Source organism: Excalfactoria chinensis, chromosome 3 (assembly GCF_039878825.1).
Source record: "Excalfactoria chinensis isolate bCotChi1 chromosome 3, bCotChi1.hap2, whole genome shotgun sequence".
Lineage (NCBI taxonomy): Eukaryota > Metazoa > Chordata > Aves > Galliformes > Phasianidae > Excalfactoria > Excalfactoria chinensis.
Genome location: NC_092827.1, coordinates 44,604,271 through 44,632,173, shown reverse-complemented (window position 1 = coordinate 44,632,173; position 27,903 = coordinate 44,604,271). Strand labels below are relative to the sequence as shown.

The 27,903-nt window shown below is 40.7% G+C and overlaps 1 protein-coding gene across 1 annotated transcript in view; it reads right to left on the bottom strand.

The window, feature by feature from the left end:
* The window catches only part of DSE (dermatan sulfate epimerase), a 32,997-nt gene extending 6,309 nt beyond the window's left edge, over positions 1–26,688 (bottom strand). The window contains exons 1-4 of the mRNA XM_072332430.1: positions 26,559–26,688; positions 14,617–15,085; positions 3,886–4,139; positions 27–266 (exon numbers count right to left, since the gene is read on the bottom strand). Of these exons, the coding sequence (XP_072188531.1) occupies positions 27–266; positions 3,886–4,139; positions 14,617–15,032 (910 nt within the window). The 5' untranslated portion in view covers positions 15,033–15,085; positions 26,559–26,688. The remainder of the gene's footprint in view (positions 1–26; positions 267–3,885; positions 4,140–14,616; positions 15,086–26,558) is intronic.
* Between the last annotated feature and the right edge of the window lie 1,215 nt (positions 26,689–27,903).

Sequence of the window (27,903 nt, the reverse complement as noted above, 5' to 3'; positions counted from 1 at the left end):
AATTTTCATTAGTTCAAATGACCTACCTGGCAGGACAGTCCTGTACATAAATGCAAAGTGCTGCTTGAGCCAGGGGTGGTTGAAGTGATTGATATCAAAGTGCCTTTGGACAAGAAACATGTACTGAAATAGTGACCTGGTTGTGTAGCTGCCATAAGCCACCCCTTCGTAGAGGGAGCCATCTGTGACCTCCTGCAGCAGGACTACTGATTTTTCCATGATTGCCAATACTTGCTTGGTCCATAAGTAAGCTTCCTGAAGGTAGCCTGAAAGAAAAAAGGTGTTAGAAAATCTGTTCACAACACTGTAAATCATAGATAATATTGCTTGATTCACACAGTGGGATCCATCATAGCAATGAATCCACAAGGAAAGCTGCCAGAGCACTAAAATATGACCCATCACTGCAGCATCTCTGTGGTTCCAGGGTAAAAGATAAAATGCTATACTTAAACACAGTAGAGAAGGGTTACCAGTGTGGAGAGAAAACTACCAAGACACCTATTTACTTTTGTGGGATTATGTGACCCACCCCAATGGGAAAAATTACTTAATGTATTCAGAACATGCAAAGACAGAAGACACCATTTATTATATTTATGTTTATTAACAACACCATTTATTACATTTCAAACTAAAACAGTAGGAAGACAATTTTACAGTCCCCACTAGAGGGCTCCAATAAAGCAAGTATTCTTAGTAGTTTTTCACTAGTACAATCACCAGCATGCTAAAAGATTCTCAGCGTTTATAAAAAAAGCTGACACTTTAACTGCAGTTAACTGATAATCTACTACAGTACACTCTATTTCAAGAGATGCTATATTCCAGTTACATTTTCAATGTTGTACAGTCCAAAGGGTTATCCAAAAATTGAAGTTCTTTTGGAAAAGATCTGCATGGTTTATTACAACTGCAGATTTTTCATTTCCCTAGATTCCAACTAAGTTCCAGCCTTCACATATACAAGCTCTGAATAGTTATATTTCTTCTAAGGAAAAGACTTCCTTTTGGTCAGCTCCACACAAACCATGAGTTGGGAAGAGGTTGCCTGAAGTCCTTCTCAGGACTTAGCTGCCTTTATCACGGAGCAACCACAGACATGAGATCCTCAGCAGCGCCTGTATAAACTGCAAAAGGAAGACAGCTTGTGGATCCCAGCAGATCAAAGACTGCATGCCTTCTCTTATTCTCTTCTAGATCCATTTGCAACAGAGGCAGGACTAAAAAGAAAACAATTACCTGTATGTCTGTATGGCTACCCAGTCTGTGCAGCTCAAAGTGTCTGGGCACAGATTTAACATGAATTTTTTCCACCATATAGAAGAGCTCAACTTTAGGGCAACTGGCATGCATTATATCCCACATTATTTGGTGAAACAGTGCCTGATGAATGAAGTGCATGTGCCAGGCTGAGGGAGTATGAGCTACATTCAAACCCGCTACCAAGAATGTTTTGCTATTTTGCCACAACTACCATATTCATGCTCAGCAGAGTGATGAGCAATTCAGACTTCCTACTAGTCAAGGCTGCCAAATACTACTCAGTTAACAGAGAGGAAAAAAATGTGAAGTCTAAGTTAAACAGACAACCTGATTTAGGCTGAAAAGAGAAACATGACTGGAAAGGCCTGAGCAGGAGGAGTGGGCCGCACTATTGAGTTCTGCCTCCTTGCTCACAGCCAGTGCAACTCTGCTTCCTCATACTGATAGAGCAGGGCACCGCAACAGTCTGTCTAAACACAACCCCAACTACTTCCACCTTCACTTTCCACTGTGACATTACAACCATATCTTTTAGCTTTGGACTCTGCCCTAACAAGAATGGTGATTTCCATGGCTCGACATAGTGCATTTACTGTTGTAATGCACATATGTTCTGTTAACTTGAGTTATATTGATGCTATAGGCCTATTCTCATATGTACCTTAATGACATGACATGTTTGAATAAAAAAAAACAAACAAGAAAGAAACTCATCACTGTCAGGCTACACAGAAAAATCCCAAAACCTCCAGAATGAATCTCACATGTAATGAACAGCATGTACATCAAATTAGGCCTTACTCATGTCTCTTTTTGGAGTATCTGAGTGTATCTGAATTGCAAAGGCTATATGTGGGTACTTAGGAATTATTTCAGTTAGTTTCATTTTTCTGTCCTATGACAATGTTTATATGACTTTATGGTGGCTATTTAGTCCCTGTCTACTTCATTAGCTGAAATTGTTAAATGAAGTTTAAACCTTATGGGAGAAATGCTTACACTACAATACACTGTTTGCAACTGCTTTGAATCTAATACATCCTTCCCCTCTTTTTTCCCCTTAAGAAAAAGTCTTCCATGTTGGAATGAAAATTTTTAAGAAACTGGGATTTTTATTTTTATGTTTTAGTCATTTTTGATCAAAAGGGAAACTTTATGTTTTTGTTTTGTTTTTTAAATGAAGTTGCTCTGTATTGCAACAACTAAACTTTCATTTAGAAATACAGTCTGGATGTATTGACTGATCTTCATTTGAAATATTCACAGTACTTGCTTAAGTGTTGCCTATTTTGTTTTTTTTTTTTCTTTCCAAAAAGACATGAAGTTTGGTGAAAGAAATATTACCCAACTGTGTTTGTGATGGTACCACTGTGTGCACAAAGCACACTTCTAGTCTATACTCTAATGAAAAGCAGAGACCTCTTGCAAATGGCCGGCCTTCTGAAAGAACGGAGGATCAGGGAAGAATGGAATTGCGAGGAATTTAGCAAAACCCACTGAATAAGCATGATCTTAGCCTTCAATCTGTGGAAAGCACAGTACAAGAAAAGGGAGTAATTTCCATTTATACCCTTTCTGGTTTTCTGCATATGCACATTAGTGAACGCACTTGCCATGAAAAGCTCTTAACAAAAAACTGACCTCCCAGCACAGTAGGTGTCACATTTTTCTAACACACATTCTTTGGGTGTCTGAAAAGTCCAACTACAAGCAGATGTGCCCTTGCTTGGCAGGACTAAACAGCTCAGTAACACCGTCAGCTTACAGAAACTAGATTTTCCTTGACTTGTGCTAAGTAAGAAGTTCCATCAGGCACTGTGTTTTCAAGATACGTCTAGCACATTTTAAATAAAATCTTGATAAAATATTGACACACTTTTATAAGATAGAGATGGCTCCATAACTTCCACTTCACAGCCTAAGTACCATAGAGATTTTATGCCAGGGTTGCTTTGCCTGCTCTTTCCTTGATTCGCACTCTCCTTCAGAGTAGGCGTAGCTTTAATGAAAAAGGTAAAGATTTGCTCATCTCCTCAGCAAAAGATGCTGAAAAGACCCTGAGCTGTGGCCTATGGGTGGATCAAATTCCAGCTTGGCAGTCCTCTCAGGGAAACAAGACTGAAGTGCTATAGTCTAGTTGAAAGCTTGGGGCCCAGGGCATTTCTGGCCACTGACCTTGATGCAGACCAATGCCAGACTGTCTGCAGGCATTAGAACAAGCTCCAAACTGATAAGCTACCCTAAAAGACTGCCTGCAAACCTGAATTGGTAACAGTACACATGAGGAAAGAGTCAATTCTTAGCAACAGTGAGGTAAGAAATACAAGTTAGGCAGCTACTTATATATTCACTGATACAGTGCATATATATCATAACGTACATCTGCGCACTGATTATTCAATACACATTCAATACACACATTTTTTTCTAAGCAGCATAAGAGCAAACCCAATGCAATGGAGATCTCAAAACACACAAAGCAGAACACCTTTGCAGCTGGCTGCCATATAGGCAGAAAACCGAAGAAAAAACATGAGTATCAGTTCCTGCATGTTACTCCATAAATGGGCAATTGAGTTGATATGCTGTAGAAAAGCATTCCTTTGGTTTAGCACATACCTTGATTCATCAGAACCAGGCTTCCAGCCAGTAGGGCCACACAGTTGGTAGGCTGGTGATTATGGAGGTACTGGAAACCCCATCCTCGTCTGTATGATGTTTCGTACATATATCCTGAAGCATTGGCAATTACCTCAAGAAATCTCTCTTGTTGAGTCTTGCTAAGATAGCTGTACAAGAAGTCATAAGCTGTGGCAAAGCCAACTAAGGAGTGGGCCAGAGGGACCTCATCCCATGGGGCATCCTTCACTAGCCTGTCAATAAAGAAAGATACCAGTTAGTTGAGTTTCACCTACTCATTTTTCTCTTTGAATATACTTAAAGATTTGTATGACTTAACATCTCCAAAGTTAGGCAATGGATGCTGAATTTAACATGGTAGTAAGATACTTACCAAATCTTTGAGAGCATTCTATGCTGTCCTAAGTCAGGATAATATTAATCTTCAAATATCATTAATTTTACTAGAAAGGTTAAATCCTTAAGTATTAAAGAGGTATTTGTGACATTTCTAGGTTTTGCTAAGAAAAACAGATATGCAGAATATTGACTGTACAGAAGAATAACCTACTTATCTGAAGCAAGCTTTAAAGCATTTTTCTAAGAAAGCAATATCCCACAGTTTACATTCTTCCAAAAAATCTGCAAGAATCTTTTCCAAATGAATCAAATGTCAATAAGTTAGCAACAGTGGCTATGGGATTGAAGTTGTCTTTAAAGCAAAATAATTACTGGCAAAATAGTAAAAATGTACCAAGAAAATTCATAACAGAGGAGGAAGTAGCACAGAACAAATATTTCCCTTAAATCAAGCATATATTGGCTAAGAAAGACTTTACTTTTGTTATACTGAGCATATTTTCAGGCCACAGTCCCACAAGAAAACAAAATATGAAGGAATGCACAGTGGAAAAAATCTTTTAAAAGGCTAACAGCCATTAGGTGCTTTCACAGTTGTTCCAGTTGTTCACTTATTCTGCAAGACTTTTCTTACTATAGAAATGAATTTTAAATTGTTAAGATAGTACCCTACTGTAATCAGTGAGCTTTGTGCTGTGCTCCTGAAGATGTGCACCTTCCAGCTTCAACTACTCTGTGATCCTGTAAATACAATTTCATTTTCTATTTGAATAAGTAGTAATGTAAAAAGATGATAAAGAGATATGAAATGAACAGGATTATATACATATATATAGTCACTTTGCTTTAGGAGCATCTATTTGCATTCAAAATGCATGAATGAAGCACTGAGAAATTAAAACTATTGGATCAGAGTAGCGCAGTTATCATAAATCACAAGGCTTGCAAGCAAGGAAAATGATGTTCAGTTTTTATTACAGTACATCTAACTCAAATGACCTTGACACATTCATACCTGTATGTAAGGAAAGCCTCTAAAGGCTGGTTTGTTTTCAGTAGTGCGTGGGGACAGGACTAGGGGAAATGGGCTGAAACTTCAGCATAGGAAGTTCCGCACGAATGTGCGCAAGAACTTCTTTACAGTGAGGGTGACGGAGCACTGGAACAGGCTGCCCAGGGGGGTGGTGGAGTCTCCTTCTCTGGAGATATTCAAGACCCGCCTGGACGCCTACCTGTGCAACGTGGTGTAGGGAGCCTGCTTTGACAGGGGGGTTGGACTCGATGATCTCTAGAGGTCCCTTCCAACCCCTATAATTCTGTGATTCTGTGAAAGGCTTTTGGATTAGCTAAATTTCCAACAGTTTAAGCATTTACTTCCTCCTGACTTTAATCCCATTTTATCCTGAGTGAAGTTATCCATTGTTTTTACTTCTCTTAAATGAATTCATTATTTCAAGGATGTTCAGTTGAACATAAGAATGTATTCAACAAGTAATTAAAGGCTGTTTTAAGCCAGAGTTTTTATTGGGCTAAACTAATTTGTTTGTAGATTGTTATTTCTTTTTTGGTCAGTAGGTAGGCATTGACAGGAAAAGGCTGTGAACAGTATTAGGACAGAAAGCTAAAAATGTGGTAACAAATAACAGTCAAAGTGTCAGGAATGAAAGTTCTCCAAATGTACAGCTCATCTTCTCTGTATCTTCATGACACTCTTTGGTGGACACTGGGACTTTTCTGTTTTGCTTCAGTTTCAGAATCATCAGCAAAAATTTCTGGCCAGATACAGTGAAATTTCTTATTTAGTTCTTATTTAGGTTTGTGTTAATTGTTTTGGGAAAAGTTACAGATCTGTAGGCCAAAATACTTTATGTAGGTGCTTATTATTTCCATACTTCCTGATAAACTACAAGAAAACATAACTTAACTAGGCAAGCAACACTTCCCAGTCCCCAGTTACATTCATATGGCATCACTGAGACAGAAAAACTAAAAATCTAAGTGAATTGATCATTTGTCAATCTATTTCATTACTGCTTTTTCATCTTTGGTTAGCATTGGATAAACTTTGAAATTCTAATTGGCCATATATGTAAAAAAAAAAACAACTTCACTCTACACTAGTTATATGGAACACCCTGGCACTGCATTTGCTGCCAGGAATCCCTTGGAACATGCATATCTTTGATAAGCTATATCATGAATCCAAATTTCCAACATATTTTTGATTTTATTTTTGCCAAATCTTTGTACAAATCTTTGTACAGAGTTCATATGGGGACAGGAACGGCAACGAGGCTTGTCAAAGGCTTGGAAAATCAGCCCTATGAGGAGAGGCTGAGGGAGCTGGGCCTGTTTAGTCTGGGGAAAAGGAGGCTGAGGGGAGACCTTATTGCTCTCTTCCAGTATCTGAAAAGTGCTTACAGTGGACAGCAGGGCAAGTCTCTTCTCACTGGTGACAGGTGACAGGACAAGGACAAATGGCCTCAAGTTGTGCCAAGGTAAGTTTAGGCTGGATGTTAGGAAACACCTCGTTACAGGAAGGGTAGTTAAGTACTGGAATAGGTTCCCCAGGGAGGTGGTCAAGTCACCGTCCCTGTATGTGTTTTTCTTAAACACATACATACCGTTTGGATGTGGTGCTCAGAGACATGATTTAGCAGAGGGTTGTTAGAGTTAGGGTACTATGGTTAGGCAGCAGTTGGACTTGATGATCTTTAAGGCCTTTTCCAACCTAAGTAATTCTATGATTCTAGGAAATGTCACTTTAAAGACTTTAGCCTGGAACAATTAACAAGTGGTTGAGGTTAAGCTATACATTAGTGAGAGGGAAAGAATAATGAAATAATTAAATGTAAGGAATTAATTTAAAATATTTAATTCAAACTTCAGTATCCTTATAAAAACATACAAATTGCTGATCAGAATGTATTAAAAACTATTTAATGTTCATCATCTGACTACATCTTAAGTGTGATTTGACAATGGAACCAATGTAATGTACATTTCTTTGGTAAGATATTTGGTTTGATATTAGCTAACTTTATCTTTGGTTTCAAGAGCAACACAGAATCAAACTCCATAGCAAAAGACTATAAATTAATCTCCGTGGCACCATTTCTGATAAAATAGGGAGAGCTCTCATACACAGGAAGTGCTAAGCTGATTAGTTATGAGTGCATTTAAGCTGAGTTCTTTAGAAAAAATAAATCACATCAAAGCTTTCAATATAAAAAGTTTATGTTAGGCTTCCTAGGGCTATATGTTGCCATAGTCAACTCCTGTTTAGATAATATAGTTCTGTAATTATTTCTCTCAAACGGCAATTCTGTCTAGTGGGTCTTACACAGGGTTTAACAGAAGAAATGCACACAAGTAACAAAATAAACAAAGACCCTTATTTCTCAACATACAAAAATCACAGGCAACATTTGTTCTTAAAATGAACTTCCCATCTAAGAAATAACTATTTAGCTGATATAAATCAGTGTGTCTCCATTAAATGAATCTCAGTGGAATCAAGTAACATGCACCAAACAATGTGTAAAATGATACACAAGAAGAATGGACAAGTAGAAAGCATTAAATGCTTCTTGTATCTAAATTGCACTCTCCTTTTTCAAATAGATCTCCAGAGTCAGATGTGGTAAACAGCCTGGCTGATAAGCCGTGGGAAAGCATGGGACCACAGGCCTGCACTTACCATGGTCTGTGAATAAAGAGTTTTCAAGGCTATTAGAAACAACTTTGCTCTAAAATAAAAAAAATAAATTAATTAAAAAAAAAAATTGTTGGTATTTATTCAAATAAGGATGGGTAAAAACATGCTGGAGAACAGCTATTTTCTAATCCTCTCAGGAGTAAAATATCAGACAGTATGAACCGCAACTTAGCAGCTGTGTCTGAAGGCAGCAAGTAACTTTTAGTGCTGTAGCAGCCTCTCTTGTCTTTCAAGGTATCAGACACTCCAACAAAATCCAAAGTAAATAATGTCTACAACGGATTCCTTGTTACAGAACAACTACTTCACATGCCTGAGATCTCTTTTAGGTTCTCTTCATCTTTGCTGTTTAAAATACTCCTTGTTACTTCATTTTAAACACTGACATAGAACCTCCATAAGGAAACCACAGAGAAATTAAGGGATTGTGGATAATGTAAGTAGTGTATTTTTCCTACGTGTTTTGAGAACTCTGGTTTAGTGCAAGGTGGTTTCTGTTTTAGATTTGCCACCTTCTGCAATGAAGAATGAAACCTAGCAGGGGTTGGAGCTCAACTCTGCAGACATCAGTTTATGATGCCAAGAACCACCACGCAGGCACCACACGGTCCCAGACTAACAGCATACAAGTTACCTCGACTGAATGGGATCCCACACTCTAAAAAACGATACAAACTACATAAAAATTTGTATGAAAACTAACAAATCAATATTCTGTCTCTTTGAAACAAAACCAAGAAAAATCACGGTAAGACTATCCCAGCCTCCCCACTTCTTGGCAACACAACTAACACTGCTGATGTCCTTTCTCTCAGAAACTGCTGATTCATTTTTCCCTCATTTCTGTATAAATTTCCTCATTTCTAATAGGTTCTACCTTATCAAAACCCAAATCACTATGATTTCTCTAGGAGGTGAAAGCCAAGAGGAGAAACCACTCTGCACAGTTCAAGGTAGGAACTGAACCAAGTAAAACTCTCTTGCTTAAGCAAGATCCTTGATCCTGGCCTGCAGGATATTTAGAACCTCCCTTCCTTCACTTCACCCAATTCTTAAAAATGAATTGAAGCAAACAGGAACATAACATACTGACTTAAGAAACAGAATACCCTTCTGGGCAGTATGATATCTGATCTCCAACCTCTGTATCAAAAAATAATATGGTATCACTGCATCTAAAACGAAGCATTAAACATGCCCTGACACATGCATTACAAATGTAGACCACATCCTGAAGCTTAATGCTTCAAAACCTCCTCATGACAAACTGCTTACTGAAGAATAACTTAGAGGTTGAGGGCACATTAAGCTAATGACTGCAGAAATGCAATGGTAGAAATCACTCCTCAGTAGTGAAACTCTCATTCACATTAGGTTGATGCAAACGCAATGATCAGGGCTCTATTCACAAGACTTTCAACAGGAAATCAGTCCAAGGACACCCCCTCAGTGCATTTAGGTGCAATCCATCTTAGACATGGTAGCTAGCTAACAGCTTGGTTGAGCTTAATGCGTGTTAAATGCCAAGCATGATGCAAATACTGCATGTAATAGAGCCAAGTGAGTTCTTAGTCCTGTGTCCAACTGTGTAATTGTACAGACCCGCCAATGACAACGTCAGTGCCTTGGCATTCTAGATATCCTTGCTATTGTTCTGGGGGAAGGAGGTACAGTTTTCAACTCCTCATCAGGCAAAGGAGAGAAATATTCTCCCTGATTAGAAGAAGCATACATACCAAGAGGGAGTGTACGCACCATGGGAAATGAAACCACCAGCATTTATTTTATAAGCTAGATCCAATGCCCAATATTTTCTTTACAAAGTCTCCAAAACAAATTATTTTCTTGTGCTCCAATTGGATATGTTGTTCACTTACAGAAGAATATCTTCCAAGTTTTGTTTTGAAAAAAATAATAATAAAGAAAATCCTTGAAAAATTCTGTTCAATCCAAATCGATCACCCACCTTTCATCCTTTCAAAATGTTTCTGTTTGCCACCAAAGCAAAAATTCCATAATCTGCAAACAGCAAGTACTTGGTCTTTAGTAAAAAGAAATAAGTTGAGTTTGGGTTTTGTTAAGACCATGAAAAACTGAAGATTTGTATTTCTGGTGTCTAAGAACACAAGTTTGCTCCTATTCCTTTATCTGTTGTATTTCAGCAGCAGTCACTCACGCTCACTTCAGCTCAGTTCACAAGAATAGAGACAAAGGACTGCTTAAATATACAACGCTAAAGTCATAGCACAAAAAAGACAACACAGACAGTGTATTTTTCAGAAGTTTAAGAGCATGTTATACAAGCAGGGTCCTACTGCTTAACGTGCTGAGGAGACAACTGAAGCTTTACTCCTTTGGAAACTTCTAGCTACTTTCTGTTCTCTCTTTCTCTCAATCTCCCTATGGGCTTGTAACCATCATTCTACTGATTCTCAAATTGCCTTCATATCCTTTTCTCTCAGTTTTATCTTTGATCATAAGACTCCTGTTCAAATTTTACTCTTTCTTAATATTAACTATGACCCCTCTATACTGACATTAATAAAATCTGTTTCTGTAACTCTCAGTACTATGCAAAGCAGGTAAAGAAACATAGCTATGTTAACTTCAGCTCTTTACTGTAAGCTCCAGGTTATAGCAAATCTTTAGACTAGGAAGGTAAGCTCCCTGTAGTCACCACTGAACTTGAGTGCTGACTTATCTCCCAGAAAACCAGTCCAGAATCATACTTTAAAATAGAAGATATAAGAGAAACTCTTCACACTTCAGCTAGCAGTTTAATTTCAGAGTCATGCACAAGTTTTATTTTTAAATACTACATATGAAAATGATAAAATGCAAGGGTTTGATATTTCACTTACTAACATAACGCATATTCCAGATACTGAATTCATCCTCCTACCATTCTTTGCCTTTCTCACTCTTGGAGACTACCCCAACAGCATCCTCCAATCTTTTTACATACTAATGCCACCTGTGCAAAAATTCATAGAATCACAAGGTTGGAAAGGACCTACAAGATCATCTAGTTTACCATCCTCCCTTTACCATACCTACAGAAAACCACTAAACCATATCTCCTAGCTCCCTATCCAGACACCTCTTGAACTCTGCCAGGGATGGCGACTCCACTACCTCCCTGGGCAGCCACTCCAGTGCCTGACCACTCTCTGAGAGAAAAAATTCCTTCTTATGTACAGTCTAAACCTCATCTGATACAACCTGTGGCCATTTCCTCGGGTCCTGTTTGTTACCTGGCAGAAGAGGCCAAGCCCCTCCTCATGACAACCTCCCTTCAGGAAGTTGTAGAGTGATTCAACAGGCTTACAAAACCCTCCTCAGTATTCTTTGAACGTATCCAACAACTGATTACTGGGAGTCAAAAATAAGTGCTAAATCTGTGTTTCAGCATAGAGCCTTCAACTCAGCACATGAACTTATTTTATTTCTACATTTAAGTATTTGTATTCATGCATTTTATTTTACAACTCATTTTGTTCAACACTGAGCATCATCTAGACACTAATGGCAACAGACTTCACCATACCCCAATACTTTCAATAAGCATAGGTTAACAGAAGGCAACAGGATTGCTGGATATCAAGAGATACCAGGAGAGTCACAGATTTGTTATGTTGAAGACGCCTGTTAGTTTCTATTTACTTGCTGCTATTTCCTTGGAATGTCTGCATGTGTTTGACAGCAGTTATCTCCAATGTGAAACCATGAAGTCAGGCTTACTGTCAAATCCTACTCCTTATCGTATACTGGTAGTATATTTCCATTAAAAAAATGGTGAATGAGCTGTGTATCAAAAAAGAACAGTACAGAAATCCTTTGTCTGCCAGTTCTAAGCAGGGAAATCTCTTCCACTGTGAAAAGGGTGCAGAAATTGTGAACTTCTGAAGTATCTGTTTGCACAAAAGATTTTGTAAAGAAAAATCTTTTCCGACTGCTTTGTCCAAGTACAAAATCTGACTGGGCTCTTATTTCTGCATGGTGTTTGACTCTAATTACATCACTTCACTTGGTCCTGGAAGAGGCCGAGACAGCATATGGAAAGAATCACTAGTGCAGATCCCTCAGCCAACAACGCGTGTCTGGTAAGGGAGTGTGCGAGGTAACTTGGAGATAAAATGCCAGGAAACTGATCTGTATCTTCCTCTCTGAAAAATCAGATAAGATGTCTTAAATAAGGACAAACTTTCCCAATGTTTTTAGGCAGCACTTAGACTGAATTCCAAGAAGATCAAGCAAGTTAATTAACAGCTTTTAATTTTTACAGGCAAAGCAGTAGAAGTCAACCTATTTTTATCAAAACATTAATGCACTACATTTCCTTGCTCCTGCTAGCCTCCAAAACTTTGTCTGTTCCCATGTTATTCTGATGATTATTATAGCTAGCTATTAGCCACTGACCCTTTGTTTAATCTAAATGTAAATCTACTCCAGGATGTAGCAATTACGGACGCTCTGTTATGAGCAGCATGCCTCTCAGGAGCGGTTGTTATAACAAACAGCTCAAGCTGTATTAGTCTACACAAATGGGAATTCAATTAAGGGTGCCTTTTATTATGTGATACGAAATGACTATTCCAGTAGTTGAGAAAAGACACAAGTGCCTAATAACATGCTATTTCCAAGCATGTATCAATTACCAGTAGACTTTATCATAACTGTGCCTTGATATATTAAACTATATTTGGACTATAGAGGGTTCTCACTAACATAAAGATAAATTTTTAAAATGTCAGTCTCCTTAATCTCTTGACATTCTGGAACAAATAATCAGTGATGCTGGAAAGTTGATTTATTCTACCCAACTACTCCCCACACTACCAAAATACTCTTTTACTTACAGTCAGTACAAAAATTAGAGGAAAATTACCCAACTTAAGTTTTTGTTTGTTTGTTTGTTTGTTTTAATTTTTATTCTAGAGTTACTTTAGAGTCAATGTCATTTAAGTGGAAGTCAAGAGAAATCCAGATAATACTCTTGAACCAAATTAGCTGCCAAAAAGTAATTCATATGACAGCCAGATCTAACTTGCCAGTACATGTTAACTACCCATCAGAGATAAAAGATATTTTAGGGCAGTTCACATGGCAGTCTAGATACTTACATGAGAGAAGAAGCTTAAGGAGAGAAGTTTCTCCAGATTTGCTTTACTTGCTGACACCTCATTGTACAAGCCTTTACTCTGACATGAACAATTTTGACACTCTTATTTAGGGCTTATCTCCAAAACACCTAAATATTGTGTGCCCCGGTGGCGCATGTGGTAGAAGTGCTGCTCTGCTACACAGAAGGCTCGAATCCCGGGAGTTGGACTCGATGATCTCTAAGGTCCCTTCCAACTCGCACGATACTGTGATACTGTGTGATACTGTGAAATATCTGCTAGTAACAATCAGACAAAAACTGTTGCACATGCCATCTTTCTTATTCTAACTGGAGAAGTATGTGCAGTAACATGTTTTACTGGTATTTTTTAACTATATTTCTCAGATTTATGAAATCTGCCTGTTCAGAAGCTGTAGGAGCGAACATGTTGACCTATTTGATCAAAGTCAGACACAGTAATACATGCCCCAGGGATGTTAGATTGCTGTAGCCTTCCAGAAAGACACTGTTGGATGACGGAGAGAACTGACAGAACTAAAGCTAACTGAAAGCATGAGGGAAAAAAAGAGGAATAATCAAGTGTGAAAAACAAAGGAGTGTGAAGAGAGTGCTTCAAAAATCAAACATTATTTTAATGCAGCCTGATTGACTTGGGTGGCAGCCCTGCCCATGGCAGGGTGTTGGAACTAGATGATCTCAAGGTCCCTTCCAACCTAAGTCATTCTATGTTTTTGTGATTCTATCTTAGGGTCCCAATCAGTAAATTCACTCAGCAGTGAAAACATTAACTTCTGCCTCTGTAAAAAGTGTGCCACAGTGTAGACAGAATACTGTGTATGACAACTCATATCCAAATGAAGTTAAAAAAAGGTCATCAAAATGCTAGATACTCCAACAGCTACAGTAAAACACTTTGATAAACAACTATTTCTTTCATGACCTACAATGCCTTTACGGGAAGCCCAGGAAACACACAGCAGTGTGGAGCTGCAAGCATGAACTAAAGCTCAGACAGATGTTAGAGCATTCATAAAACACTTGTTTGAGGAAACTCTGAGTGTCACTTGTACCTAATCCTAATGACATTTTTTCACAGAGCAGTCTTTTCTGAATTCTTCTTAAGGAAAAATTACCCAAAGGAAATGTGCAAGTCTGGAAAAAGAGAGGAAAAAATTAATGCTACATTCTCACTACAAATCAGATGGGAAACCCTGGCTATTGATGTGTGGAGGTTTGGGATTTTTATCTTATTATTATTATTATTTTTACTTTATAGTGAGGTTTTAGACACAAAGGGTCCTACCTCTTCTTTTCACTTTGATTTATAATAGGTAGGATACAGTGAAGGTAAGAAGCTACGTGGCACTGCTGTTCCAGGTGAGGATAAATGCATTTGGCAAGTTAGTTACTGTCAAAATGAATGTTAAAGCAACTGAAATAAGTAATTTACTAATCTAACAAACTCACTCTTCCAAATGCAGGCAGTTTATAGGATAATAACACCATAAAAAAAAAGATAAAAATCTACCAACTAGGCTGAGCTGCCATCCTCTCCATGTAATCCTTAGCCATGCCAATGGCTTCAGTGTTGTCAGGATAGAGAACACAGAACATTGCCAAGGCCCCCAGGTTGTTGCCGTAAATCTCATTCCACCGAGCGCTGAACTCCTTCGGATCCCATGGCGGGAGGTACTCCAGAGGGTTTGACAGCATTGTCTGCACTGCCTCCATCAGCCGAGCTGTGATGTGCCGGTGCGTGGTTGCTGCCTGGAGGCGCAGACCCTCCACGTCACCCTTGGAAAAGTAGAGCATGGGATAGCTGTCGTAGTTGGCATTGACAAAAGGAACCATGGCATCCATGTCCTCCCTGGTGCCGCAAGCAAAGGCGAAGCACATCACATGTATGAAAAACACACTTGGGGCTCCCCGGGTGTGAGTCCTCATTGTGGCATCAGATCTCCAAGTCCCAGTGGGAGCCAAATCATCTTTGAAATATCCTACAGAAGACAGATGTAAAAGAGAGTTAGAAAAACAATCTGTAAGGCAGTATAATTAAGGATGCTTTTGAGGAAATATGACTCCAAGGAGACTTGAAAAAGCCACTTGGCTTTCAAATCATTTCTCTACAGGTCATTCAGACTAAGCAATTCATCCTAAAGAAACTCCTATCTGTTTTGAAACCTATATACTCCTATCAGGAGCTGATACAAGGTGAATGAACACACCATCAGTTCTAGAAGTTGGGACTCAACAAAATTTCAATTAATTGCAGTAGTGCCTAATTCGAAGTACTGCTGACTGTACTGGCAAACAAATGAGGGAGGGAGAGGGAAGGAAGGAGGAGCGAGGACTGCCATTGAGATGGTGCTAGCAGCAGCCAAGCCTGTGTGCTGCATTGGCTGATGTTAACAGCTGGAGAACGAAGGATGTGGAATGCTAGAGTTTGCGTAGGGGTCATTTTATACTGCGCTCTGACACGTCCTCATTTAAAAAAAAAAAAAAAGAAAGAAAGAAAAAGAAAAAAAAGACAGAATAAATAAAGAGAACAGGGAACAGGCAGAGCCTTAGAAATGCAGCTGAAATACCCAGCCTTTAGGGCATTTAGGTATTTTGTATCTTTCCCCCCCACCCCCAAGCAGCTCTCCATTTTGCATTTGGAGATTTACTGCCAGCTACCAAAGAGGCTGAAGGTTAAAGTACATATTTTCCTACATACACAACTTCTCAGAATGTGCCCAAATGGCAAACCTCTACTGAGGTTAAATGGAAGTATTTAAACATAGTAAGCTACTTCGTAGAAAACACCAACTATCAAGCCTGAAGTCTCAGATAAAACATGGCCAGGATCCCCCTGAGGAAAGCCAACAAATTCCTCAAATTCTTCACAGGGGAAAGGTTACAGAAAGCAGACTCAAGAGAGACAGCTTTATGTAAATAATGAACAGTAGTTTTCAATTATTGAAAAAAGAAATAGACAGGAGGAAAGAAAAACTAAAAACAAATATGAAATCTTTTTTTCCATGGAAAACCTGTTTCATAGAATTCAGTAATAAAACTTGTAAGAGGCTGAAGTACAAAGAAACCTTTTATTTCTCCCCACATTTCCCTACGTATAGACGCCAACATTTCCTAACAGAAACTTAGGCTGCTAAAACCATGTTTAGAGACCCACATCCTGATTCCACAGTGTCATTACTGCATGCACAGTGAGGCAATCTCATTGGACTGGGTCCCTCAACAACAAATGGGTACACAGACCTTCAGTCATTTGTGCTCAGTCAATTTTGGCCAAGAAGTACATCTCTTTCGCATTCCTCCTAAGGGTAAAAATAACATCATATTCTCTAACTGTCTACATTTATGCATTACAGAGCACGACATAATTGCTTTAGCAGCAAGTAATGGAGGATGACATTTTCATAGTATGCTAATACATTTTGCAGGTAAGTTTTGCCCTTTTTGGGATGTAAACCAATCATTACAGGACACATTACACAGATCAAAGTGTGGTTTAGATGGTAGTACTTGTACTACGTTTACAGATTTGCTCACCTCATACAGAAAGAAACATTCACTGTAGTTTATCCAAACACACTCAATTCTGTTGGTATCCTTGTCTATAAATAATGAATACATACAGGAATATATTTTGAAAGGAGGGGTAAATATATTTTAAATAAAGCCCGAATAAAACCTTTTGAAGTGTATTATTTTTGTTTCTCCACAAAGATTGCTGAGAACTGCTTTATCATGACTTATATATATATATATACATATATATATATGTACACACACACACCACATTTCTTTTCTAAAAAAACAAAACTTTATGATCCTTCAGAAGTAGTAAGAAAAGAAAAAACAAAAACAAAACACTTAAAATCCCACACAGCAGAAAGAACTCCATGCATTCCTTGCCTTGGTTTGATTTCTGTAAGAATTCTTGCACATCAGTGAGAAATTACACACATGCCTGAATTTAGGGATGATTTTAAAATCTTCCTAAATAAGGGTCCTTCTGACCAGGGTATATACTGCAAAGTTTCCCATGACATCCCCCTTTGCAAATTTGGACACACATTTCCCAGCACTACACCAACAACTAACAGCTCCTGTGCTGTCTAAAATCCATAGTTTGTATTATATGAATTCTATATCCTCTATCCTTCTTTCACTCCCCCTCTCCCCTGTCTTTTCCCCTCATACATGTGTGCATTTAATAAAGAAAGTAAGTCCTATTTTACCTCGTATACCAGAGGCAGCCACCACACCATGCTGTTTGGCCTAGAAATAGGATAACTGCAAAACAGGTATGTAGTATATTCATAGCCAGCACAGGCAGAATGAGGGTTTGGAAGAAAGTCAATAGGCATTAATAAAAACAGAGCTACAAAGTCACTCATCAAATTGTACCAGTATAGAGTGACCTTCCTCTCCACACACACCTCTCTGGAGGCCCCAGCCATAACCACAGAGAGGGCCTGGGATGACATAAGCCTGGCCAAAGTGATGCTACAGAGGAGGGAAAGGTGTTATGTGTTACCTTAGCTGCAGTGTCCTTAAGACCAGGACTAATAAAAGCGATAACGAAAAGAATCACAGACATGGATGGGAACTATCAGTCAGTGAAGAAATACAGACTGAGTAGTTATAGATATAGAGCCCAGACAAACCAGGTCCACAGGGGCTTCAAGCAGCTGAGCTGCCCTGAACCACATGCAGAACTGAGGCCTCTGAGACTAGGACAGGCTTGACCACACATTATACTGATTTACTGATCTCTCCCAGTAACTCCACGTGGCTCTGTGGTGTTGGCGCTCTTCCTCACTGTAGTTGGCTAGAAACTGAACTGGCTTGTAAGGTATCTACAAAACCACTTCAAAAATTATCAGCTGTGAGATGCAACAGACTCCAGAAGAACCAGTTCACCTTTGACGGGAGAACCTGGTCGAAAATAATGTTTATAGACTATTTAAAATCCAATGCAATGGTATGAATGCCCTTAGGGAGGAGGGGACGACAACCATTAACCACTGAAGCACAATGCATAAGCTTTATGTGTTGAACTCCATACTCTCATGTTTCTTTAGCTAACTTGCTTGCCTACTGAAACCTAAAGAACCATACTGCACTGTTGGAACATGCATCTGAAACCCAATTATCTCCACAGCTTAGGTGAAGCTGTGGATAGACAATTGGCCACATAAACACCAACTTAACAGTTGTGAGTGAACCCGCAACAAGTTTGTTCAACACACAGGGCTGAAATGAAAAAGAGCCTGGGCTTTCTGGTTGCTTAAATCTCACTCACAATGCTACTTTTTAAATGAAAAAGAATTCCTTACTCTCGTATTACACTACATCATTACCAACCACATCTTCCAAGAACAACTTTATCATGCAACTCAACCTTTTCTGAAAACCGCTTTTTATTCAGTTTGAAAATCACAACCTGACAAAGTATTAAAAATAAGAAGAGTGAAGGATGCTTACTCACAGAAGAAGATGTTAATATACCATATGCTTTGAAGGGTTGTCACTTGTTTTAAGTCTTAGACTTAAAAAACATTTGCCATGATTTCTACTCCACTACCAGTAGAAACAAAACAGTAGAGAACACCATTTATTTTAGGGGGGAAAAAAAGAATAAATCTTAACTATTTCCATTCTCCCCACCCACATTAAAGACTGGATATTCTACTGGGGGAAAAAAAAAAGCATTGTAAAACTGATGCCGCTAACTGAATTGGACATTGTTATACACAGTAGGTTCACCAAATAAACACTGTCTAAAGGAAAACGGAGGCCCTGTTGACTCCAGCTGCTTGCACACTGAAAGACAGCTCCAGCAGTGAGAGCAAAGGAGCAGGAAAGGGGAGTGGAAGGCTGTGAGGCTGTGAGGAAAGGACAGCACTGGTTGGACCAGCAGTACTTAAAGTACCCTGACATTATAGTGTATTTAAAAAATAAATAAAAATTTATAGAATACTGATTTCAGCTCTGAAGAGGCACTTTGTGGATGATTTTCATTGGGACAACTCTTGTATCATCCTCTAGAAAAAAAGAAATAGTGAGCGTCCCCGGTAGCATCTCCCAGACTCACCCACATCTCACCTCTGACATGATAGCTCATCATTATGTACATCTATGACCAGCAAAAGTAGGATTGCTGGTGATTAAAGTTTCCATCAGAACAGAATGGATTCTTCAGGTTACTGAATGAGAGCCTCCCCAGAGTCCAGGTTTGGGACACATACAAACTAGCCCTGCCCACTTGGTCTCACCTGACTGTCTCAGTGCACAGCTCTTGCCTACACTTGCTGAGTCTATGGGCCTTCTTACTCATGGTGGAGGATCAGCTTCTATAAAACAAAGTTTATTGTTTGGAAATAGTGATGTTTTAAAACCACAAGCATATTAACTGGAAAGGTATTTTATAGAAGAATTATCAGTTTTATTTTGCAAACAATAATAGGAGTGCAATCAAGTCATTTAACTGAAACCAGTTACATTTAAGGACAGAACAATGCACCTAGAGTCCACAAAAACAGAGAGGTGAAAGAGTCAATAGAGACTAATTCCCAGATATTGTCATTCTGTTCCTTCTGACTCATGGACCTATCTATGGGCAAAATTAGGCAACAAGAAAGACCAAGAAAAGTATAAACTTATATGTACACTGTGGTAAACAGAACAAATCCCATGTTCAAACTCTCAAGACTAATGGTTTGAGAACTAATGTTCCCACATCAGCAGGTACCACGGAGACCCTTTCAGAGCTGCAGGGTTGGACAACAGTGCAGGAGATTGACTTGCATCTGGGAGTCCTTCCTCCAAACTCAGTGATTATCTGTCCCTCCAGTGTCAATGCTAGGAATGTGGAAAACCGCTGCCTACAACTCGAGTAATACCTATTACAACCTTAACCACCAGGGGACATTATTTTGCTTCTTCCTCTTTTTTTTTCCCACTGTTAGAAGAATGCTACACCATAAGTATGTAATCTGAGAAGTGTTTAAAAGCTTAAATATTGAAATGCAAAATACAATCTGCAATAAAGCATAGCTCAGGTACCCCTGTGTTTGTTTTGCGCTTGTTCTAATATGATCTAAAATAACCTTAAAAGAGGCTTTGCATCAACTCATATGTCTGAGCAATTGCTGTAACTCCGAAAACCACAAAGGCAACTAGAAGGAAGCTGTTCCTAAACTAATTATCAGTCTATGACATCATGTCAGCAGTCAAGATTTAAACTTGTGCCTGCCCTTTGATGTATGTACAAAATTCAATGGATCTATTTAGTGCAGCATGCAGCTGTATGAGTATCATGACGGGCTGCACTCAGTTCTGCACTGTGCTGAATACAGAACAGCAATATGTTTACAAGTTCACTGTAGAACCTATAAGTTATCAGCTACAAATTCTTCCTCTGCTTAGCCCTTTTATTTTAAATATTATTTGTCTTTTTTACCACCATATAAGGAAATTAGCATGGACTACACACACCCAATGCATAACCTTTTCTCTGCCTCAAGCAAAAACAGGATATAAATTTTCTGCATGCCCAAACCATAGCCTGGGAATTTGGAATTTTCTTCTATTTTATGATTTATTCAACTACACAAATGCTTTCTCAGTTTTTCAGTTGTGCAAACATTACTGTTTTTAACTCTTACTGGGATCCTTTATTCTATGATTCACTGCCTAGAATAATTAAGAAAATAATTTTGATACGCAGCACCATAAAGGCAGTAATTCCCAACCAGTTTGGACATGCCTGCTAAGGCATTCAATGAATGGAAGCTCAGTCACTTCTACCATCAAGGTCTATAAAACTATGAACCTCCACAGAAAGATCTCTTTGAGAGCTCCAGCATTTTTTATTTTATCCCAAACTGGAAGAAATTTTAAAAGGCCATTTAAATAATTAGAAATAATTATTTTTCACATAAGCTAGCACTAATGAAAGCAACTAGAAAGTATTAATCACTTTTGCCCATTCTGATGTCCCAGAGGTCAATCTGCAAACCACTTGTCCACATATAGGACGCTTCTTGGGACTGGAACTATCATCATAATAGTGCAGAAACTTAGAACAAAGAAGCCTGTAACAGTTCAGGTCATTCTTTTGGCTGCTGCTAAGAAGCTTAGCTTTTTCTGACCCATTCAGCAGGCCTGGAAGTGTGTGAACAGTTGGGCTTGGGGTATCAGGAACCACACAGAAGGTTTCTTCTAAAAGCAGCCTACAGGCCAGAAGTGAAACAGTGTCGCACCACGGGAAGTAAGCAAAGGAAGAGATTATTCGAGGTTACCCAGGGCGCGATCTGTGCACGGATCAAGCAACAGAAGCACAGTGCTCGTGAAAAGCTGCAAAACATTGCGTGATGGCAATGCCCAGGAGGCACAAATAGAGGACAGAAAAAATTAATCATACATGTAAAAGGGGAAAGGCAATTTTACTGCTGTCGAAACAAAAATCCTCCTTGTGCTTAATCCAGCCTACCCAGACTGCTGCATGCTGTGGAGCTTCCCTTACTGCTTCAGCAGGCCAATTATCAGAAGGTGTTTCCATCTCTCACTTTAGTTTCTATTCCCTTTTCCAACTATTATTTCTTTATTAGCCTTCCTCTTTACTCCTCCTACTATTTGTAAATGTTTCAAGTTCCCTGGCTGGTTGTTCACCTCTACTATGTATAACTGACAGCTTTAAACTTTCCTGCTTATTGTTTCAATTGCCCTCCAAGATGAATGGAGATGAATGTTTCAGCTGGAGTTCTACAAACCCAGCTCCTTCTCTCAGTATATCTGCACCTATTTACAAACTTCGGCAGCTGAAGATATCAAGTATTTATATTTGTTAACATTTCCATAGAATGTCATATCAACAGATGGGAATGCATCACCTCCTTTGTTGCTATGGGATCAAAGTGCATTTTAGCTGTCTCCATATCTTGTCAATGACTCAGCCTTGCATACAAAACTATCCTACAACTTTATGTTGTATTGACATGTAAGGAACACTGGTAAAAACCAAAGTAATCTATACTAGTCAATTCATGAATCTAAAAAAGGTTACAACCTGACTTAAATCAACACTTGCTTTTATATTAGTTACACCTACTCTTAAGACATGCAAAGACATACTCTTGCAAAGCTTAGCTGCTCATGTTTGGCATAACCATTTTCTTGAGTAGGCTTCAACATTACCATTAAATTACAGGTTAATATTTAAGTTTAGAATTGTAAACTCTAATTTTTCTGGCCTTGCGCTGTGCAGGCATGGCTCTCACAGCTCAACCAAAACACTGGTGAGTGAGCAGATGACACCAAATAGACTGGGAGTGTGGATCTGCCTGGGGGTAGCGAGGCCCTACAGAGGGATCTGGACAGGCTGGAGAGCTGGGCTGAAGCCAATGGGATGAGGTTCAACAAGACCAAATGCCAGGTCCTGCACTTTGGCTACAACAACCCCAGGTGACGCTATAGGCTTAGGGCAGAGTGGCTGGAAGACTGCATAGAGGAAATGGACCTAGGGGTATTGATTGATGCTCGGCTGAACATGAGCCGACAGTGTGCCCAGGTGGCCAAGGAGGCCAATGGCATCCTGGCTTGCATCAGATACAGTGTTGCCAGCAAGAGCAGAGAGGTGATTGTCCCCCTGGTGAGGTCGCACCTCGAATACTGTGTTCAGTTTTGGGCCCCTCACTGCAAGAAAGACATTGAGGCCCTGGAATGTGTTCAGAGGAGGGCAACAAAGCTGGTGAGGGGTCTGGAGTACAGGCCTTATAAGGAGGGGCTGAAGGAGCTGGGAATGTTCAGCCTGGAGAAGAGGAGGCTCAGGGGAGACCTCATTGTTCTTTATAACTTCCTGAAGGGAGGTTGTAGTGAGCTGGGGGTCAGCCTCTTCTCTCGTGTCATTAGTGATAGGACTAGAGGGAATGGTTTCAAGCTATGGCAGGGGAGATTCAGGCTGGACATTAGGAAATATTACTTCTCAGAAAGGGTGGTCAGGCACTGGAATGGACTGCCCAGGGAGATGGTAGAGTCACTGACCCTGGGGGTGCTCAAAGAAAGACTGGATGTTGTGTTGAAGGACATGGTTTAGTGGGAGCTATTGGTAATAGGTGAACAGTTGGACTGGATGATCTTGTAGATCTTTTCCAACCTTGGTGATTCTATGATTCCGTAGCCCTTCAGCAAAAGAAATGTGACACAGCACAGTTACAAGGACCTGATCAAAAAGCTTTAAAGTAACTTGACATCCACAGAAACATTTTTAGAGGAATTTTTGAAATACTCTGATAGCTATAGCAAATATTTAATTGAAAACTTATAATGGGATACATGGTTTCTATCAAACATTCAGCATACTTATTATTTGTGATAAAAACAAATGAAAGCAACAAACAAGAACATAAAGAAATCTGTAGTGAAAGAACTCTGATGTTAAAATTAAGCTTATCTGCTACTGAAACACAATACCTATCTGAGAAAACTGACCAGAATCCCTACAATCCATTGTTTGCTCTAAATGAGACCACTGCCTATCCCTATGGTACACTCCCTGAGTCTCAGCTAGGAGAAGAAAACAGAAAAGAGGACTGAACAAAGGTAATTTCAGATCATGTAAAAATAATGGCCTCATTGTGACAAAAGTGACATCAGCATCTGATGGGAGAAGCTATTCCCAGTGCTCTGTCCTTCACATGACTCTCCAAATTACCAGACCTCATAGGTCAGGTCCATGTTACCAACACCTTGTTTCTGCTGGCCAAGCATTTGGGAGAAAGGACCCACATCGCATCAGCAGTATTTCTTATTTCCTGGCAGGATTTAATCCCCTTCTCCGCTCCATTCCCATCCTGAACAAATAACCGAGTCTGGAAAAAGTGCAATGCATGAGGGTCTGGGACTTTTGCTAATGAAGCTGTCACACCTCATCATATCCCCACTATGATTAGCTGTGCTAACAGGCACGTAACATAGGTCTCACATGAGAAAATATTGAAACTGTGGAGTGAATAAATCCTGATGTTTGCATAAGGTGAGCAGGACTTGGCCCTCTGGATTACAGTGAAGAAGAGCTGTGCCTTGTGCGTATCTGGAATGTCATCCCCAGGTCATGCTCCACGCTTTGGCACAAATCACACCCACCCAAACAGGGAACAGTTCAAGGGTTCGGCTTTCAACCAAATATTAAGCCTAACTATAATAAAGACATGACTACAGCTGTGAACACAAACTGGCACTGTGCTGTAGCAGCTTTGGGAGTACAACACTGTAACCAAACTCCTTTATCTGAACCAGCTGAAAGGAAGTGCAAACAGGCAGGACAAGCTTGCTGCTGAGATATTCTATTTGCCAATTAAATGCAACTCACTAAGCAAAAGCCGTATCTTCTACTAACCTCACACTTGGATTACCAAGTCTAAACCAGGAAACAAGAGTTAGAGAAAGTTGTTTTCTTGTTTATACTTTTAATCTCTGCTAAGTAAATAAATAAATAAGGGGAAAACAAACCTTATTTCTTGCAAAATATCCAGGAACAATAGCAGTAGTAACTGAATCACTTTCTGCTCATTGCTGGAGTATGATGGGGGTGCCAGACGTTCAAATTTCTAAACACAGCCGTAGGAATGTGACTCAGTTCTAACTAAACTTCTGTGATTGCATTTAGTGAGAACTGAGTCACGGGCCTGTGCAGACACTGCTGCTGCATGGCCTCACTTACAGCCTCACTTCACCTCACTCCCACGGCTCAGGCTGCCAGCCACTGATGGATGGGACTATTTCTTTACCTGCAAATAAGATGGCGATACTCATTTGCAACCTACCACCTGCCTGCTGGAGGCAATGATTTCCAACCACCACTGACCCAGCCCTGAAAAAGCTTTTTCTTTTTTTTTTTTTTTTTTTTTTTTTTTTGAAGAAGTGCCAAAAGAAGTAGTACCAAAACTGAGTCACTGCTAATAAAGCAGTAGCTGAAAGGTAGCTTCAACTTTATTATAACTGCATGCAATCTATGGAAATAGCACTTAACACTCAGGCAGGTAATTAAATGCACTTCCTTCTCCACTGTGATGTAGAAATTTATTAAATACCTCATTAGAACAACTAAAATAAACTGTGGTGACACTTGAGCTCACTTGTGTGACTAGAAACTATCAGCTTATACCACAGGTAACCGATTTGTGAAGCCCTTCCTTTGCAGGACATATTCTCTATGACCTAAGTGCTGGGCTTAGAAGTGACTGTATGGGGATACAGATTGACAGAGCCACTGACCTCAGCGTCTTCTGAGGTTAGCATCCACACATGGGATGCAGATACATGTATAAACATATCTTATTCTTATATTAAGTAATACCAGCTTTTTGTTTGTTTGTTTTTTCCCATGGCAATACCAGTCAATGCTAAGCATCCCAATACTTCCAGCAATAAAAGCAAACTTATTTTGAATAACAAGAAAACGTTTTGTTTAAGCACTAGCAGTCCTTCCCCAGTGAAACAGCCTATGAGAAGTATATTGTAGCTTTGCTTGCCAGCAAAATTTACAGTCAAGAAAATTCCAATCCAGAACTGGCACTTTGTTGCCTTCCATTAAAAACTTCAGCTAATGTAGGTCACAAAAGAAACCCATAGGAGCAGTGCCACACAATGCAAGAACCCCCAGCTGGAGTAACACTTAGCGCTTCTGTTGAAAAATGCACCCAGGGATCTCCGAGCAGTTATGAACTCTATTAATTAATTAGGGCTCTCAGCACCTCCATAAGGCAGTGGGCACATTTATCTGCTTTATGAGGGGGAAAGAAGAAGCATAGTGAGGTGGGGCGTGCTGCCCGGGGCTGCCCAGCGAGAGACTTTCAGAGCAATGAGCAGAATCTGAGTTATTGATTCCCACTGCTGCCCTTTGCTGTTATTGTTCCTTTCCCCAAACCCCGTGCTGAGTTATGATCATTGTTGGCGTGATAACCATCGCGTGGCAATGCTCAGCCGAGATTTGCTTGCTCTTTGTTTGGGCTGTATTAAAACTTGAGCGCTATTTAAATTGCAATTGATCTTCTCGGGGCGAGCAAACCCTGCAGCTACTTGAGCAATAATTCCTGCATTTCATTCCCAGTTGCATTCGCTTCTTATATTGTCACTGTCCAAAAAGGCAGCTTGGGGAGCAGCACAGCTTTACGTCGTTTCGAGAAGGGATGTCACGGGGAGGCGCAGAGCGGCTGCTCCCGGCGCCGTCGGGCCGCACTCGCGAGGCATGCAGGAGGCACGGCGAGGCGGTGCGGGACACGCACGGAGCGGCCCGAGGGCCGCCGGCATTGGAGGAGGCGGCAGCCGCGTTCCCCGCTCACTCCGACTTTTCCAACAACCACCAGCAAGAAGCAAAGAGGCAGGAAGTTGCATCGGGCAGATCTCCCTTTTCCTGTCTCTGGGCTCCCCTCGGCGAAAGATGAGGATGCTTCCACTTACCTCTCACACGGACACGTCTGTGAGGCTCCACTCAGCCCTTGCGGACGGCTCCGGCGCTGCTGCGGGGGTGGGGCACAGATCAAAACACTTCCAGTGCGTGGGGCCCGACCCGCGCCCCGCCGGCACCCGCAGCGCCGCCGAGAAGAGCCTCCGGGCCCGCAGCGCCCAGAGGAGGGACGGGACGGGGGAACACGACGGGGCGGGGACGAGCACTTTCTGCCGGCGGTCCCAGCTCGGCACAGCCCCGCAGCTCCTCGGCCCGCGAGTTTCTGCCGAGCAGCCCCGGGGCACGGAGCGGGGGGGGGCGTTTTTCTACTCAGGAAGAAAGCGGCTACCCCCCTCCCGCTCCACCCCCTCCTCCCCGCCCTCCTTCCTTACCTCTCCCTGTCCTCCTCCCCCTCCCCGCCCCAGCCCCTCACGCCATGGCGGCGGCACGATCGTGCTCCTCCCGCTGCCCCCATGGCAGCCCCCGGCCCCGCTGCCATTCCCGCACGGAAGCGGTGTGGCCGCCCCTTGTAGCGGGGTGCGCTTGGAACGCCGGCCGCAAAATAGCACAACAGAAAGAAATGCGCACTCGGCCCCCGACCCCGGCTGTCGGAACTGCGGGTTCTGCACGGCTCTGCACGGAGTGTGGAGATGGAAACAGCCAGAGGGGACTCGCTCAGTGTCCATCTCACCGTGCTACATAAACATAGGATTATGGAATATCCCGAGTTGGAAGGGAACCATAAGGATCATCAAGCGTGACTCTCTACCTATTGCCACTGAATCCACTAACCACGTCCCTTGGCACCTCCTCTAAAGGCTTCTTGAACACTTTAGGGACAGTGACTCCACCACCTAACTGGTCCGCCCATTCCAGCACCTGGTCACCCTTTGGAGAATAAATTTTTCCCAGTATCCAACCCAAACCTCCCTTGGCGCAACTTAAGGCTGTTACTTCTTATCCTACCACTGGTTATATGGGAGAAGAGGCCAACTTCCCCCGCTTCCACATCCTCTATTCAGGTAGTTGTAGAAACCAGTAAGGTCTCCCTCTGAGCCTGCTGTTCTCCAAATCAAACAATCCCAGTTCCCTCAGCTGCTTCCCATAAGATTTATGCTCCAGACCCTTCACAGATCTGTTGTCCATCTCCGGACACTCTCCAGTGTCTTTCTGGTAGTGAGAGTCCCAATGGAACACCTCATCCAAAAGTCCCCTCAGAGTTCCTTTTCCCCACAGCAAAACAAAACATTGGTTTGCCCATAAGTGTTCATACAATGCAAAACTGATTTTCTGAGGATAGTTTTAAACAAGCTTCATGGTTTACAGCAGTGTGATTCCCTGCTGTTATACAAAGACTAA